We start from the raw sequence: 18,066 nt of genomic DNA, 5'->3' as shown, positions 1-18,066 counted from the left end.
CGAATGAATGAGATGTACGGAAATCATTATTAAAAGTTTGGGAAAATTAACTTTGTTTTGATTATTTTAATGTGAAATGGGGTGAATTTAGGAAGTGAAATGCTATAAGGCAAGAGTACACGGCGCTGTTTGAGGAGGTAGAACCCTGGATTCTTTCATTTTCGACCTATTATATGGTGGAAAAGGGGGTTTTCAGCCGTGTTACTATTGCTATCAAAACAACGAAATCGCCTTTCCACCAGTAAACGGGGTAAGTTTAGATATAATAAAAAACTCGCCGAAGAGCACCAAGCTCATCTATCTCATAAAACACTATAAACTATGATTTGTCTTCTTATTTGGTCTGTAATATATTCGGTTCTGACTTTCCATTTTTTTGTTTGCCGGGGGGCGATGAAGTTGTATAAACTACTTTAGGGGGGCGATGGTCAAAAAAGTTTGGGAACCACTGGTCTAGACCGTTTCAATTGAATGAAACTTGATGAATTGAAAAACAAACTTTTACTTGTTTAGTCACAATTATTCAATCATTCGAAGAGGAATAATTTTTTGTCATAATCAGTCACGTCCAGTCGTCAGGATCGCTAAACGTGATCTTTTTATTGTGGTGTGGTGGATATATGTATTTAAATAAATCCGTGTAGGAAAACTAAAGATTATTGGGCAACTGTATACATATGGATCGTTTTGTTATTATTGTTATGCTATTGTTGTTGTTTTTCGGTAAATATATAATCTGGTGTCTACTAAAAAGCATGGAGAATCGATAAAAAAATTTGCCAGACACATTATATATATCACATTATTATACATTATATATACGTCCTCAATAATGTTGTCTATTCGTTCCATTTTACCTCATGCTTGAGCAATGTTAGAAATAACAGAAATGCCTGATTGAATTTTGTATAAGCGAGGTCGAAATGAAGTATATGTATTAAGTATGAATTTATCCAAGTCATGTTGGCATATTTAAGATTTCGTTTGTTATTCGAATGTTGGGGCACATATTCACAAAAAGCAGCAATGTTTACTGAAAAGTCAAAACAGCAAATGAAAAAGTTTGCGTCAGTTTTCAAACGGTGTCAAAATAATTTCATGCAACGTTCTTAGCCTATCAACAAGGTAACAACAAGGTTTTTCTGGTAGTCATTTAATAAATTATCGTAGTTGTAATCATCTACGATACACAGATTTTATAATATTCTGTTGTATATGCCAGTTTGTTTTATAACGTATACAATCGCGTATAACATAAACCAATCGTGCAGATACCAGATGTCTGACGTGATAAGACTTGTGGTTAACATACTTGCGCAAACTGTTCCATTTATTACACATTAAATTCTATATATAATTTGTATTAGAATTACTCTGCTGGAAGTGTTTACTGTCGAATTTTTTTAAATTAAACAATAAACGTCTTAGCCCGTTAACAGGCGTTTCAGGGTCTGATAATCTAAATTGCCATTGTCTTTCGTAGGCTTAATGGGAAGGTTATTTGATTTATTTTATATATATCAAATATCAAAATGTACTATATCGTTGTTTTGGTTTCTATATTTTGCGCTGGGGAGATAGTGGCAATGAGACGCGAGTATTTCATTGCAATGGAAGAAATAGTTTGGAATTACAACGGTCCTGAGAGCAGGTATGATTTGAGTTAATTGAATTAATTGAGGATCAGAGCATTAGAGATATTAATCCGATACACATGCTAGTAATGTAAAATTATAATTTTCACGAGATGACTATAAAAAGCGATATTTTACCCGAATCCATTACATATTTGAGAAATGCAGTAATGTCTTTTTCAGGTAATCTGCCGAAATTATTTTTATGAAATTAGCGAAAAAATAATAAACTGTATTGTGTTCAGAAAATCTATAAATAACACAGGAAATAAAATATTCGAATGAGCAAAAGTTCGTTTAGACATAACACCATTCTGCATATATCCAATACAGTTTTTACGAGATTGAAAAATGTACCGCCTCAAATCTAAATCTGAAATCTTTAATCAATCTTCAACAACCTTTCACAATACATTGATATGAATCTAAAATTTTCTTGCAGCCGATTTTTTAGGCGTCGTGGACCGGCCAGGATAGGAGGAGAATATAGAAAAGCAGTTTTTCGTCAATACACCGATTCAACCTTCAGCACTCGAAGTCCGAGACCGGAGTCATTGGGATTGTTTGGTCCTATTATTAGAGCTGAGGTATGACACTGTTTTGTTGTTGGGAGTAATACCAAATTTAACTATTCTTCAGAATTTAGGTTTGAAATTAGTATTTATATCGAGGTGAAAGACACGATCGTTGTTTATGCTTTCAACCGTGCCACCCGACCATATAGTATTCATCCACATGGCGTTTTTTACGAGAAATCCAGTGAGGGAGCGTTGTACTCAGACAAAACAACATCTTCAGATAAAGTCGATGACACAATTCCACCCGGAGGAAAACATAAATATATCTGGGAAGTTAGAGACGAGTATGTATCTAAGAATAGTTTTCATTTATTCTCCGCGTCGACCGACTATCGATTAATTAATTGTTATTTCATTCTGCGCAAGATTTCCTAATCTTTTCACAAAAAAATTAATTACTTTATATCATTTACTCACTTTGCAGATATGCCCCAGGAAAAGAGGATCCAAACTGCTTAACGTGGGCTTATCATTCTCATGTTCACTCGTCACGAGACCAACACACTGGCTTAATCGGAACTCTCCTCACGTGCAAAGAAGGTATCTTATCAAAGCTTAATAGGACCCTTCCCAAGTGAAACTTTTATATGAGGATCTGGTTTGTGTGGACTTCATAATATCTTATATATTTAAATGGCACAATGAATCGACAAAATTTTTAAAACCGGGTATTGTCTTTGTGTTCTAAATCACCTATTTAACAAGAAAATGGAAATTTGTGAATAATGTTCAAAATTAATTATAAACCAGTCTATGCTAAGTATTTTAAACTCTTTGGCGAATAATCTTGAAGGCTTTGTGAACAGAAGCAGTAAATGCCGAGTCCGGTTTATGTCGATTAAAACGAATCAAATGGAAATTTGTTATAGGAAGAGATATATAATACAGTTAGATAGCTCTTCAGAGTTGACTCGATGTGGCATTGAAATCGACTTTTAAATATTATTTAACACTTTAAAAATGTAAATTCCGTGTCATTTTGTAATTAAATTCATATTTCGCCTTCGGGTAGAACAGCGCAACTAATGTATTTATTTATTAGTTCAATAATCGTGAACTCTTGACATGTTTATCACGACAAAAATCGTTAGTACCAGGCATATTGTTTATTGAGCCCTACCTAGAGGCATTAAAATCGTGCACGAATAATTTGAAGTTTTACAAACAATGCAATGACTGTGAAATAAACGATTTGCAACGTTTGAATTCAGTGCAAGGCATAAATTACCCCCACAGACAACTAGACGGAAAACATAAATATTCATAGAGATATATACGCTTTGGTATTTGTAAAAAAATTATCAAAAACTGCTTCTGATTTCAAAGAAATGCCACACAAAGCCTTGGTACTTACTTTGATATCGATATAACACTTCGGTGTTCACAAGCGTTCAACTCAGTCCATCAATTCGTCCATTACCATCAATTCGCCCATATTGTTATAATTGAGACATTTACAGTAAGCAACCGATTACAGGATAAGGGTACCATGTAAAACATAGTAAAAGTAGATAGCATCAATGCAAGTCGGTTCAAACGATACGTACCGAATAAATATATTTTAATTATATTACACTCATGCTGAAATTGATTTCGAAGAATATTATGCCACTTGTGAATTAATAGCTTCATGAAATTGCGACAAGGATTGCGATACAATGGTTTCCAAGCGAAAATAGTTTTTCATTCAATTCAGGAACATTGACATCCACTGGACATCGTACTGATGTAGATCGTGAATTTGCAATTATTGTCTTCGTCATTGACGAAACTGAAAGTTGGTACATTGACGAAAATATTAAGGCAAGAAGGCGGCTCACTAATAATGTTTAAATTACTTTTATCACATTTTACTAGGATAGGTTTAACTCCTCAAAACCATTATACCGGTTTAGCGGCACTGGAAAGCTGTAACACGAAATCCATTCCATATGTTTATTATTATTATTAACCATAGAAACCAATGTTCCATTCGTATATTGTTGTACTTAATGTGGAAATTACTGGCGTGTTTGTAGACTGTCTTGTACGCAAGGCGGCCTAAAAGTGACAATTCAAAAAACTATCAGATACATAAAAACCTGAACTTCAATTCAATATTTTCAATTATTTAGACCTACACTCTGCAGCCAGAAACTGTAGATAAAAAAGATCCAGATTTCATTGAAAGCAATGTATTTCACGCTATGAATGGATTAATCTTTTTAAGTCTATCGGCTGAAATGTGCAAAGGGGATTTGGTGAACTGGTATACCATTGGAATGGGTTCAGAAATGCATGGGATGCAATTTACTGGAAATTCCGTAATATATTATCTTGTTATTTTATTCAAGAGTCTTGCTGCCCGGTGGCGTTATATTTTGCCGAGGTCAGACTTCTTCAGACAATCTTATGTCAACCATGAATATATTTGTTTTAGTAAGCAAGACTCTTTAATCAAATAGAAAAGTTATCTTTATTCTTGCTACACCATTCTTGCAATATACGCATCCTGATCCACTGGCGCAAAGTGATAGAGCAGAGAAAGATAGTTGGTTACTTGCAACCCCAGCTGATTTTATTTTGCATTCCCATTTCCTAGTTAGCAGATTATGGCTCGGTCGTGAGAGTGAAAAAGTAATGAAATGTCACAACGCTTACTAGCGTAAATTCAAAGCACAATCAAATGTTACAGATTTCACTGCTCAAACTGGATAAAATTTGAAGCATTCTTAATATTATTTGTCATGTATATGAATTGCCTGTGAAATATATCGATGTAAAAAAACATATTGAAAAGCAATTTACTATTATTTTGTTGCTTCTCAAGTTTATACTAAAATGTCACAAATTAAAAATTTCACCAGGGAATTATTAATGGACATCGCGGAGACGCTGTGGCTCTGTTTCCGGCAACATTCGCAACTGTAATTATGAGAGCTGACAATCCAGGAAGATGGATTTTCGGATGTCAAGTGACAAACCATGTGGCTGGAGGTAACTAAATTTATCCTTCCTTCCAACCCACCAGTTAGTTGTTGGAAGGAGTTTTTAAAGTAAATTTTTGCCGATAGCTCCGATCTTGAACTTTTCGACATTTTTAATCATCAAAATACTACTTTAACACTAAAATCGTCGACAAACTTCCCTACGCTTCAAATCAAAGGTATTTAGTGCTTTTTGGTATATTTTTAAACACATGTATCAAGAAGTAATTATTTAATTTGACAGATTGTTTTGGTTTATTCCAGGAATGGCAATGTTTTACACTGTGCATGATACCTGTAAACCAACGCTGGGGGCAGAATTCGGGAAAGGTTTAGAAAGTGTAGGCGACACCATACGAACATATTATGTTGCAGCAGAAGAAGTGGAATGGAATTATGCACCAACTGGAATGAACATATTAACACAAAAACCGATTGCAGAAGAGGGACAGTAAGATACAATTATTATTTGCTCTTGCAATATGTATGAGAGGGTTCGTGTGAAGGGTGACTATGGATGGGCCTAAAATCCACGAAAAAACTTGATTTATTCAATGCGAATAAAAACAAATAACATATTGTGTTTTTTTATTAATTTTTCAGAGTATTAGAATTCAAACATAATGTTTAAAGTCACAATAACTACTCTTAAACAGTGCTTTGCTTTGACACTTTCTATTATGTTTGTACTCTACACTAATGTACACAATTCAAATTTGTTTAAGGGAAAGTCATGAATATTTCAAAAAAGGTCCAGATAGAATAGGAGGAATCTATATCAAGGCGGTTTATAAAGAATACACTGATGATACATTTCAAGTAGAGGTGGAAAGTGATCCTGTAATGGGAATTCTTGGTCCTGTTATTTATGCCGAAGTTGGAGAAACAATAAATGTTGTATTTAAGAACAAAGCTAATCGGGTGAGGATTCGAATCAGTGCTGGCACCACAGTAAATTTCTAAGCCAAATTTGCAATTGTGTTTCAGTGTTTAATGAAATGATTCTAGTTGGTCAAAAGACTCAGACTTCAATATCGGCCCGTTTAAACTTATTGCCTAATTTCCCTTTTCAAGTATCATCTTAAACTTCTGTATGAATGTCTGTATGTATGAGAACTATTTCCAAAAAATCATGTAAACTAATCATACCTGGGCCCTCAATTAGTAATAAACTTAAACATTATTAATAATATTTTTCTCACTGTTTAGTTTTGATGAATAATATTGTGTGTGCTTTATGATGTTAATATTTTGAAAGGCACATATAGGGCACCAAAATCTTGCATGCTTAGGGCCGCAGAAGAGCATGATTCGTCCAAGATTCGGATACTCAGATTCCGTGTTTTATCAAAGTAAATCTTTGTTGATTTAACTCCAGTATCCAGATGTACCAACCTAGTAATAATTCTTGGCCTACTAGAGCAATGTCACGAAATATTGTATCCCGTTCAAACATAGGTTTAAATCGTGATGGTATTAAACTCTAGTAATGGCATGCCAGAAAGTAGTTATATCCTAGATAATATTGGACACGAAATATATTTGTGGTCTCTATAGGATTCTTTTTCACTTCAAAGTTTTGTGTGATGAAGTCATCAAAATTATGCATCGCATGTCGAGGTTTCTTGCTTACATCTCAGTGATCTCGTAATCAGAATACCGTTGTTGTGAAAAATTTGATTCGTTTTGCTTTTCGTGTCCATATATTTAGGCATTGGTCTCTTGTTATATATATATATATTACACAGACCTATGAGATGGATCCTCATGGAGTCTTCTCATTTAGAAAACAGACAGTAAAGCCGGGAGAGAATTACACTTATGTGTGGTAAGCGAACAAAATACATATTGAACAAATATTAAACAACTGTTGGTTGAAGCAGGTAACTTACTTTACCATTAATTACGTAAAAAATTAAACTTCAGCAACACCTCAATAAATTTAACTAGAAGCGCAATACCATGCTATGGTGGTCTGGATATCAACATGGGGTCACTATAAAACATTTAAGAGTAAACGGAAAAAATTGATTAACTAAATGTTGTGATCCAAAATAAGCATTTATCTTCATAAAGAAAATGTTGCTGTAATGAATTTATTAATAACTTCAGGCCTGTACCAGACAGAGTTTCTCCTCTCGAAAAAGATGACAACTGTATTACACATATGTATACGTCATTAGCCAGTATCAATCTTGACCAACATACCGGACTGGTTGGCCCCATCGTGATTTGCAAAAGAGGTAAAAAAATGTCAATTATTATCACGCTTTAGATTAGGATTAAAGATTTAGATTAAACTATCAAATTATTATCACGCTTTATACAATCGTTTAATTAATAAAACGAAAAAATTTCCGATGAATTAAATACTCCATAAGAAATATTTAACGACTAGTGATTGATTATAGGAAAATGCATTGAAGATTTTTATTTAGTTCCCCAATTTAACTATTTCCTAGGAAATATTCAAATCTAAATTACAATCGGCAGTTTAGAAATGAAATGAAAGCAGATGAAATGAAGAAAACAGTTTACTACATGTTGTTGGCAACGTATGACGAAAACGAAAGTCCGTATCTTCAACAAAGTATTGATAAATTTGCCGGAGATCCTTCGTCGATTGATAAAGATGATGAAGATTTCAAGGAATCAAATAGAATGCAATGTGAGTTGAAAAACATTTATTTTTAGGGCATGATAACAATAGCAAAGTAAAGAGTGTAAAAGAAGATTCAAATGGTAGCTTATTAAAGATCTGTGTTTATTAATTAGGAATAAGAGAGCGATGCTCAAATAGATGGACATAAGGGTCAAAATGAAGTAGTAAAGGCATGCTGTCTATTACAGTAGAATACCGCCGCAAAGTACGTAATTTTGATCACGTCATTGCATGAAAAACGAACTACATGGAACCGACATAAATTGTTGAAATAAATGAAAAATAATAGCTGTATTAATAAAATATCAAATAATTATCTGATAATAAATATTAAATAGCCTTCTACCAAAAAAAGGGAATTTTTAACCATGGAAAATTTGGAAGCAATTGGCCCAGTAATTGAAGAGAAATTTATTTCATAACAAGCCAAGAATTGATAAAAAAATTGAACATGAACAAGAACAACAACGACATCATAACAAAACGATCCATATATACATTTCGTGTCCAACGAACTAGACTATTTGTCATAGAACCACTACTTGGCGACATGAAAGAACGTGAAATGAACATTGTTAAATATCCCACATAGTCACACTTGTGAAATAGTTGACGAATCTTTAAGTATTAAATTATACTGTTTGTTTTTTAATTCAAAAAAATAAATTTACTTTACAGTTCCTCTAAAATTGGAAGTTTTTCCTTATCTTTTCAATATCTTTTATCAGCAATTAATGGGTTGGCGTTCGCAAATCTACTTGGCGTGCAGTTGTGCGCTGAACAATATACCGACGTTCGTTTATTATCTCTGGGTTCTGAACTGAATAATCATGCCTTCATATTAGACGGAACTGCAAGGAAAACGAGGTGATTACAAATTTTGTAATAACTTGAGACTAAGCATATGGAAGAAAATCTTCCTTTCCGATATTATGCTGTTAATTCTAAAAACGAAAACATTGACTGACAAGGCGTGGTTGAAATCCTGACATTTTTGAATACACATAACGTTTGATTTGATATTTGAATGAAGTTTTTTGTTTCCTATCGTCAAAATGTTCATTGAGCGAAGACTGAAAAGCTTTATTTTTTGAATAATTTTTTATGCGGTATTTCTATGTGGCTAAAATTATAATTTAAAAACTTTATAATGGTAGAAAGATTTTCAATTTTGTTTGTTTCACGTTTAAATGTTGAAGTACTTGTTGCTTTTTCTTAAGAACCGAGTACACTGGCATGACTGGAGTTTTCCCCCATGTTATCAGCACGACGAGTGTATACCCATTTGCGCCTGGTGTATCAGTGTATGGATGTCACGTATCAAACCATGGAACCAATGGGATGATCTCTTTTTATGAGGTAAATAGGAGAAGAGTTTTGTTTTTTATCAATTCTAAAAAAAACATCATGTTTTAAAACAAGGGCATGTTTCAAATCAAATTTTTCTGTATTTTTTATATTTTTTATTTGAAATACCCCCTGCATCGCCGCGAAACTTCGCAGAAACGTTGCATTCTGGCAGCTGCACACGCAGCCAGAATTATAATTTCAAAAATGTGAGCAAAAACTTTTGGTTGACTCCTACTTCTATTGCGTACATTTATTGCCACGTTTGTATCTCCACTAAAGTCATAAGATTTTAACCGAAATGTTTATCGGAGATATCAGAGAGACATTTCGAGTAAAATCAAAACTAGAATATCGGTTAGAAACCGAAGACTTATTGATCGAAGGTTAGGGGATCCCCCAAAACAGTGGTCTTACTCCACAGTGACACCGTGTGTCACATCGCTAATTAATTAATAACTCGCTAATTATAAGACATAATCCATCCAAAATAGTCTTCTGATCCGAGCTATGATGAATGCACATGCAAAATTTAATGTTAATTCTTTGCTCAGTCGTCATTCTTTAATTGAACCCCCTATCGCCAAAAAACTCAATCAGACCTCGCACAGCATTTTTTCCAACAAGAAATTTATCACATTCACTTATGGATCCTGAAAAGCAAAAATAATTGCGATATTGTGTCAAAACAGCTGTTAAACAAAGAACACATATTACGCCACACTGCATAAGTGTTGATTACCGATGGTTAATCGTGTTGCGCAATCTGTGACGTCAGTCCCGTTTCTTTTTAGCTTATATAGGGTTCCCAATTTTTGTGACTTCAAATCGGGACGCCTCGAAAGACAACGACCCCTTAGCTGTGATTTTATAACTTCACATTTTCCGATTTTACTACATAGGCCTACATTTCTACATTTAAAGCTGCCTCGGCTGTCTTTATTGACCATATTGTTATAGAAATTTCATGCGCATATTCTCTGTCCAAATATCGGGTTTAGTTCGAAAAATAGGAAGGAATTGACGTTAACGATACCGGTACAAATAATTCGAATTTAGACTAATTAGTATTGGTTTTACATGCGATACGCCTGTCATCAATGGGAATCAGCGGGAAAACGAACGCATCAACCTTCAGTAAGTAGGCTAGCGCTGCGCTACACAGAAACAACAGTAACGAGAACATGTTTGTGTATTATGCTGAAAAAGCGGGACTTTTGGCTGACTTATCGGGACGGCAGGACAAAACGCTGAAAAGCGGGACTGTCCCGCCTAAAGCGGGACGTATGGTAAGCCTACATATATATAACAATGCAGAGACACCGTTCAAATCGTATTGCAGGTACATTGAACGAAAAAAAGGAAAAATGGCAGATGGCCAAGTTTTGCTCCAATTTCACGACCATAACCTCTCAGAACAAAACTATTTACAAATATTTCTATTTTCATCAAGTCAAAATACTGCCGTGACCCAAAGCCAGAATTCCAGCCTTCTGGTAAACGAACAATTTATCTCGGCGTTGTTGAAGAAGTTTGGGATTATCTTTCTCGTAGATTCGATCATAAAGGAAATTCTGTTGATGATCCAGAACATCTCGCTTATTTATATGTTCACCAGGAGAATGGAAAATACATAGGTTAAATTAAATTTAAATCTTTGCTAAAAAAATCTAAGTTGACTATATTTTGTTTTTGTGCAATAACGATGGATCATTTGGGACACTTATGTATGCTTAATAAAACATTATTAACCGCTTGCACGTGTCTTTGGTATTTATTTTACTTCTAATATAATATCTTATCTTCTCATTACTAACAAAAATTCATGTAAAATAATGATATATTCAGGAACAAGGTATAAAAAAGCTATATTTTATGAATATATCGATGACTCCTTCACTGTTCGAAAACCAAAGCCAAAGCATCTTGGATTCGACGGACCCATTTTAAAAATGGAAATCGGTGACGAAGTGAAGGTGAATCATTTGATAACATTTTATATCACATTTGCCTATTTTTATATATAGTTTGATAAATCGACAGCTTTTTATCGAAAAAACAATAACACGGTGTGTTGTTCAAAGGTTGTTTTCAAAAATATGGCAACGATTAAGTTCAATGTGCTACCAATCGGCGTGTATTACGTCGGAATTATGCAAGGTCCCGTACCAACCGCCGAACCAGGAAAAACCGTGACCTACACTTGGCAGGTATAAATTTATGGTAAACGTAGAAAATCTATAACAATCGTGCAGATCATCATCGTGCTTGAATATAGCTTACTTTGAGTTGCTTTCAAAATCTAAAAAATGAAGTTTAAGTGTGAATTTATAATACAATCGTAAAGCAACCTTTTTGTTTTGCATAATTTTATTGTGTTAACTCAAATATATTTTTGTATATTATAAAGGCTAATTAGCATTCGCAAATATGCCTGAGATTCTTGACTGGAGTTTGCGTTTACATTTATTTTATGCATTGCATCCTTCAACAATATTCAATCCAACACAGGTAAGACCGGAGTTTGCTCCGAATCCGGATCAACCTGATTGTTTCGCCAGTGCCTATTACTCTAACGCTGATTTCAGAAGAGATGCCTACAGTGGAGCTAGAGGACCCATGGTCATATGTAGGCGAGGTAAGATCCTATTTTTATGGATAAATTTAACTTTTGCCACACATATATATATATGTAACGATTCAGAAACACAGTTCAAATCGTATTGCAGGGACATTAAACGAAAGGAAAGGAGGAATGGCAGACAAAGAGTTCTCTTTATTATTTTACATTACTGATGAAAATTTGAGTCATTATATTGATGAGAATATTCGTGAATTTGCAAAAGCTGATCCAGAAACATTTAATAAAAAAGATAAATCTTTTGTGGAAAGTAACAGAATGAATCGTAAGTAAACGACTGTACTATATTACTGTAAAGACTGTACCACAATTATCACACATTTATTGTCTAATCATTTCTATAAGAACTTATTTGTTTGAACATTGAACACATTTGTTTGAGATTTTCTAACGTTGAAAATTCATTTCTATCAGATATTCAGATATATTTTTACGGAATTTAAAAACGATGCAAAATATTTTAATGTTTTTAATTAGTATACCTACCTATTTCCACATAACATATGATCACGTATCTGTGAATTAGCAATTAAAGAAAAACCATTTCTATGCATATGTAGATATCAATGGATTCCTCTATCATGTTCCCGAATTGAATATGGAGAGAGGGGAACTAGTAAGATGGCATTTGTTTGCAGAAGGAGAAGAAGACATTCATGCGGTTCATTTCCACGCTAACGCGTTTGTACACCAGTGAGTTTACTTTTGTACTCATTTCATTTTTTATTATAATCTGTATGCTTGTGTTAGTTTATTGAAATCTCATGTCTTTGGATAGCGTAAATAAAACAGTCTGGTATGCACGTCTTCCTATCATTCAATGTTAATCATCATTAGATCCAGTTCCGAAAACAAAGGAGATGTGTTTGATTTATATACTGGGCGGCATTCTACACTCTTAATGCGACCGGATGCTGTTGGTGAATGGCTTCTACATTGCCATGTTAATACTCACGTAGATATTGGAATGGTTACAACATACACTGTTCACGACCAGACAGGTAACTTGCAAAACTATTCATTTTGTTTGCATATATCCATTTACTATAATGAAAGGAATTACTATACAGATGTCGGGGTGCTGTAATACTCCTATTTTATCATAGAAACCCCGCCATAATCAAAGTTTAATATATTTCACAGCTCTTTGCAAGCCGATATGCGTTTCATATATATGTACTTCCAATACGCATATCGATTGCTCTCTGCTCGGCATTGGCGAAAGAATGCATTTATTGAACAACAAGTATCAAGTGAAAGTTCAATTAAAAGAAGGCGTTATTTTTGTACCCGCATCCAGTATTACTCAGTTAGACTTGAGTCACAACCCGGCTCTCGGTAACGTTGAAATATTGAAAAAGACTTTATCGAAATTTCCATTACTTCATACTCTTTGGCTCAACAACGTAAACATGATGAACCTACCGGGTGATCTCTTCGATGGAAATAAACTTCTGAAAGTAGTGCATCTTCAGAACAATCATATACAATACTTACCACGTTATGGCCGCCCTACAGGATCTATTGAAGTGTTGGATCTCAGACATAACAAATTAAAATCGGTATCACCAAATGTGCTTGTAGGACGAGGTAGACGATTGAAAAGATTAGATTTGCGCGGGAACAACGATCTCACCCCCAGATGTCTGAATGACCTCCACGTAGACTGGCGCACGATGAAATTCTGTGTCGCTAGTGATAAATTTGAAGGGATTCTAAAATCTATGTAAAAGTGCAATTATTGTAATTAATTAACATAAAACTTTGTGCTGTTATCATGTTATCCACATATTTTCTGGTGAAATATACATTCAAAAATAAAATATATTTAAACTCATTCTAGCATGTTGCTCACTGTAACAACATTGTTACTATTTTTTACCAGCTGGCTCGTTGGTTAAAAACAAATATTTTGCTATTAAAACAGAGTTTAAAAATGTCAATGTAGGCAGGCATACGTAAAAAACACTTTCAGTCATAAATCTAGCAGCATTCCACCAAATTAGAGATGTAATTTCATCTGCATTCTACACGTGGCCAAAGTTGAGAAATGGGAAAATCTTAGTACATTTGTCTAATAAATAAAGTGGACTTCGGTGAGGGCAACTAGTGTGACCAAGGTGTTTTAACCAGAGCTGAGCAGCAAACATTAAGTAAATACAGGGATGATAATAATTGGAACTTAAATGGAACGAGTTTGAGGAGAGTGTAATGAGTCAACAAGATACATCTGTTAGTAAATATCGCGATTTCCAAATTTATCTCTGACAACACACGTCGAATATGTGTTCAATAAATGAACTAAAATCCGACCGGTTTGTTGCAATGTCGCAGTCGTATCTAGCACATTTTTAAACAGTGCTGAGCAGCAAATATTAATTCAATGCAGGAATTATAATAATTGGAACTTAAATGGAACGAGTTTGAGGAGATTGTGATGAGTCAACACGGTACATTTGTTAGTAAATATCGCGATTTCCGAATTTCTCTATAATAACACTCGTCGAATATGTCTTAAATGAATGAACTAAAATCCCAGCGGTTTGTTGCAATGTCGCAGCCGTATCTAGTACATTTGAAACACTATGTTGCATAACTACTGATACGCATGAGATTTCAGCTCTCAATGCGTGCTCGAAGACGACCAGTCTGTGAATAAGATCCTGGTAAGATGACAGTCTATGATTTTGACAAAATTATAGTTAAATGCAAATGTACTCTAACGATTTTTTCACTGATACAGCTATTTACTGATATGTATAAATTAACTCGTTTACTCGGTTTTGCTAGTTGTTATTACTTGAGGTAGAAATCAAATGATACAATAGTCATTGTGGCTTTCTCTAAGATTTAGTTTAATTGCGGTAATCACAAATTAACCCAGAAAAGACTAATTTTATACTAAAATTATCAAATGACTATTAGTAATTTCGAATGAAAATGATGTGTAATTTTATTTTTTTTTAAATAATAGTTATGAAACAGTATTTCGAGAAAACGCTGTTCCAATAAGCATCAAAAGTTTTGCAGTGGTAACGTATGGGAAGGATTTTTATGGAGCAAGTTCACGAAAATATCCAGCGTGGAAATGTACAGGTTACGGTTCAAAATTAACTCAAATATCAGAGCCAACAGATCTTCTAATGAACAATATAATGACCCTCATAATCTTTCTGCCAATAATATGTTGATTGTGATAATATTCACTGTATTTCCGATATATCATATAAAACTCATGTAAACCTAGAGTGAATAGAATATAGTTAACTTTCTAGTTTGAATTGAACGCAACGAAAAATAAGTTGTTACAAAATATGTTAAAATTAACGTTATCTCGAGAAACCGAAATGTAAAAATAATACACAATTACATAAAATATAAATTGAAGACAATCACTCAAATCTAGTTAGTGTATTGAAATTATAATTAGGCAATTAACAAATCCCTGGAAATATATGTGAATTTTACAGATTACATTTGAGCACCATAGGATATGCGTTCAGGTAACGCGAATATCCATTTATTATCGGAAGTATGATTATTACGGAATAACGTTTGCGCAGATTCAAAATTTCGTTTCTGGGCAAGTTTGAAATATCATTATACTTTGAATTTTCAAGTGATAGCATTTTAATTAGACTCTTCCTTGCATTATGGACTATAGAACTAGATTATTGACTGTCATGCTACAGCTCTTTTACACACAATCAACAAATGGTTATAATCTTGTTAAGTGCGACATATCAAGTGAGTATTATATTTAGGCAAACCTATAAAAATGCTTTTTCCGTGAACCGTATACTGCTTTTTTCTAACTAAAAATATTGAAGTCATCGCTTGCGTGACTTCATAGATGTGAACTTTCACTATTTGATGTGAACTTTCACAACTTTCACTATCAATTACATTAGATTATTTCTGAACACTTTACTTTTGGTATATTTTTGGTAACTTTGTAGTAGAATGGCCACAGGTACTAAGAAGAAGAAGCAAACCGATTGGGGAGGCTATTGGTCTAATCTGATGATCATTATTTCTCTAATTCGACTGAATAACAATTTCTGTGATAAATAATGGCTTGATATATATATAAATAACATGGAAATATAATGACATCAAATTGCAGTAAAATTATCTCTTGATTTAATTTTTCTTTGTGCAATTTCCCGAGAAAAGGCTCTTCAAACTCACTAGAATATTTTAATGTTATGTGTATATTTCATTTAAGGTTTCAGTAAGACGAAAAAAATAGAATGTTTGCAATCAGTTGTGGAAGAGTTACAAATATACGGTCTTACATATATTGGCGATGTTGAACATAGCAGCGTTGGTACGTATTGTAGACTGATTGAATATTAAATAAATTCTATCATAAGTTTCGGCATAATAAAAGTCGAGTAATTATAAATCGCGGAATAGCGAATTAGACACGTTAGTGGACATAACGATTGTTTTGTTTGCATGTTGTTGTTGTCCTTCATCATGTTATTCTTCTTCTTGTCGATATTGAAAAATCGCTTTTCTCTTTGATTACTGGACCAATTGCTCTGAAATTTTCATTGGTTGAAGATAAAATTGTTTGCTAGAAGGCTATTACTATTATTTATTTCAAATATTCCGGTGGCCTGTATGAGATTCGTTTTTGTGTGTGCTATGACGTCTTCAAACATTGTCGCTAGGTGGCGCTCCGTGTCCATATATTTGAGCATAGCTCTCTTGTTATTTTCTAATATTCAAATTAGCTTTTGTTGCGTCCAATAAACATTTCAATCTCAAATTTCACAATTTTACCAATAAAACAAAAAACGGTTTGATTTCTTCTTTTGTTATTTCTAATTTAATATTAAACGAGGAGTGATATTTTTGTTCTTCGGATAGAGGCACCTTTTTAGATTTAGCAATAACCCAGCAGACAATATTTATAAACTTTTACTTGCGTTTGATTAGGTATTTGTTATTTTTGCTTCAATCCAGTCAAACTAAAACAAGGTTTCACGATTAAGAAAATAATTTTGTTTATGTTACGAATTGTTGTTATTATCCATGTAAATCTGTCTTTTTTTTTCAAATAGAGACCCAACAAGAGCACTACGCACTTGAAATGGAGGAGTTAGATTTTTACGTTGCTCAGTTTTTCTGTAGTTCGATGGGATGTATGAATGGAGGAGAATGTTTGACTTTGGATCTTAGTAATGAGCAAATCGAAACTGGTGTTGATGTAATGGCTCAAAAAATGATACAAATTTTGAATACACAAGTATGTAGTATATTTCTAACTAAAATCGGTAAATTACTGGTAAATTACTGAAAATTTGAGACGTGCTGATACACGTACAAAACACATGCCAATAATACGGAACTCTGACTACTAGAACAATCGATCATGCGTGTATTTCAAATTAGCAATTTATTTTTCAAACACAATATTTCCAAAAAAAACTGTTGCACATCTGGATTGTATTTTGGAAGTTTACAAAGATAAAGCAGTCTCAAATGTCGTATGTTACGTAATCGCAAGGAGGCATTAGTCTAATGCTTCACAGATTCCCACAATGTATTTCCAAAGTGTTTTCTATCTATTGACAAATCGAGTAATCTCAATTATTATTTCATTGTGATGGCAGAAAGCTAAATGAATGAAAATTGAAAAAAAAATAAAGAGAGAAAGCCTCATATTATGAAGAATTCATTGGAAGAAATAAACAAAGGCCCTTTTCGACCTTATATATTTGTTTGATCATCAGCTACGTTTATTTAAGATACCTTACGCTCAAGAAAATGCCAATTCCGATCACCTACTGTAATTTTCGAGATTCATAATTCAGTTATAAGTTTGTTTTCCTAACTCAAATTCTGTTTATTCTAATTTGCATTCTATTTTTATGCAAACTCTTTTACAGTTAGCTACGGATACTGAACAACTGCAAGATGAAGTTGACAGCGTTCTTGACAACGGTCAAGGGTCATTTGGTTTGGGCGCCAACCAGATTCTGAAACTTGAAGGTTATCTTCTTAAGTTTGAAGAGTTACTGAGTGAAGTGCAGGACGAAGACACAATAAATGATGTATTGACAGAAGTCGCACCTGATTTTGTTTACTGTTCTTGCTACCAAGGCCTCACTGGCGCTAGATGTGATGCGTGCTCTGCATAATAACTAAATCTTTATTGTAAAAAAAGCTGGCAAATATGTATATGTCCCATTAAATTATTTCTGAGTTACTTTTTGATCTTCTTGAA

At 33.6% G+C, this 18,066-nt stretch overlaps 4 protein-coding genes across 4 annotated transcripts; all 4 read left to right on the top strand.

Moving 5' to 3' along the window:
- The first annotated feature begins 1,396 nt into the window (after nt 1–1,396).
- LOC120326549 (ferroxidase HEPHL1-like) lies at nt 1,397–4,045 on the top strand. Its single transcript, XM_078111951.1, has 5 exons — nt 1,397–1,651; nt 2,077–2,221; nt 2,306–2,496; nt 2,637–2,752; nt 3,909–4,045. The coding sequence occupies exons 1-5, from the start codon at nt 1,533–1,535 to the stop codon at nt 4,043–4,045; spliced, it is 708 nt and encodes a 235-aa protein (XP_077968077.1). The 5' UTR covers nt 1,397–1,532.
- Nucleotides 4,046–4,322: 277 nt separating this feature from the next.
- On the top strand, nt 4,323–11,925 carry LOC144411670 (ferroxidase HEPHL1-like). Its single transcript, XM_078111950.1, has 14 exons — nt 4,323–4,515; nt 5,059–5,188; nt 5,443–5,629; nt 5,904–6,099; nt 6,927–7,006; nt 7,291–7,421; nt 7,694–7,846; nt 8,569–8,707; nt 9,061–9,199; nt 10,641–10,824; nt 11,036–11,163; nt 11,272–11,397; nt 11,699–11,825; nt 11,900–11,925. Exons 1-14 carry the CDS (start codon nt 4,399–4,401, stop codon nt 11,923–11,925), a joined length of 1,863 nt encoding a protein of 620 aa, XP_077968076.1. The 5' UTR covers nt 4,323–4,398.
- LOC144421880 (coagulation factor V-like) lies at nt 11,922–13,618 on the top strand. Its single transcript, XM_078111382.1, has 4 exons — nt 11,922–12,093; nt 12,389–12,521; nt 12,666–12,829; nt 12,972–13,618. The coding sequence occupies exons 1-4, from the start codon at nt 11,943–11,945 to the stop codon at nt 13,556–13,558; spliced, it is 1,035 nt and encodes a 344-aa protein (XP_077967508.1). The 5' UTR covers nt 11,922–11,942; the 3' UTR covers nt 13,559–13,618.
- A 1,838-nt stretch (nt 13,619–15,456) lies between these two features.
- On the top strand, nt 15,457–17,990 carry LOC120326951 (uncharacterized). Its single transcript, XM_039393308.2, has 4 exons — nt 15,457–15,575; nt 16,057–16,158; nt 16,901–17,085; nt 17,729–17,990. The coding sequence occupies exons 1-4, from the start codon at nt 15,482–15,484 to the stop codon at nt 17,978–17,980; spliced, it is 633 nt and encodes a 210-aa protein (XP_039249242.2). The 5' UTR covers nt 15,457–15,481; the 3' UTR covers nt 17,981–17,990.
- The last annotated feature ends 76 nt before the right edge of the window (nt 17,991–18,066 follow it).

The sequence above is a fragment of the Styela clava genome, chromosome 4 (assembly GCF_964204865.1).
Source record: "Styela clava chromosome 4, kaStyClav1.hap1.2, whole genome shotgun sequence".
Lineage (NCBI taxonomy): Eukaryota > Metazoa > Chordata > Ascidiacea > Stolidobranchia > Styelidae > Styela > Styela clava.
This window is presented reverse-complemented; position numbering and strand designations above follow the sequence as displayed.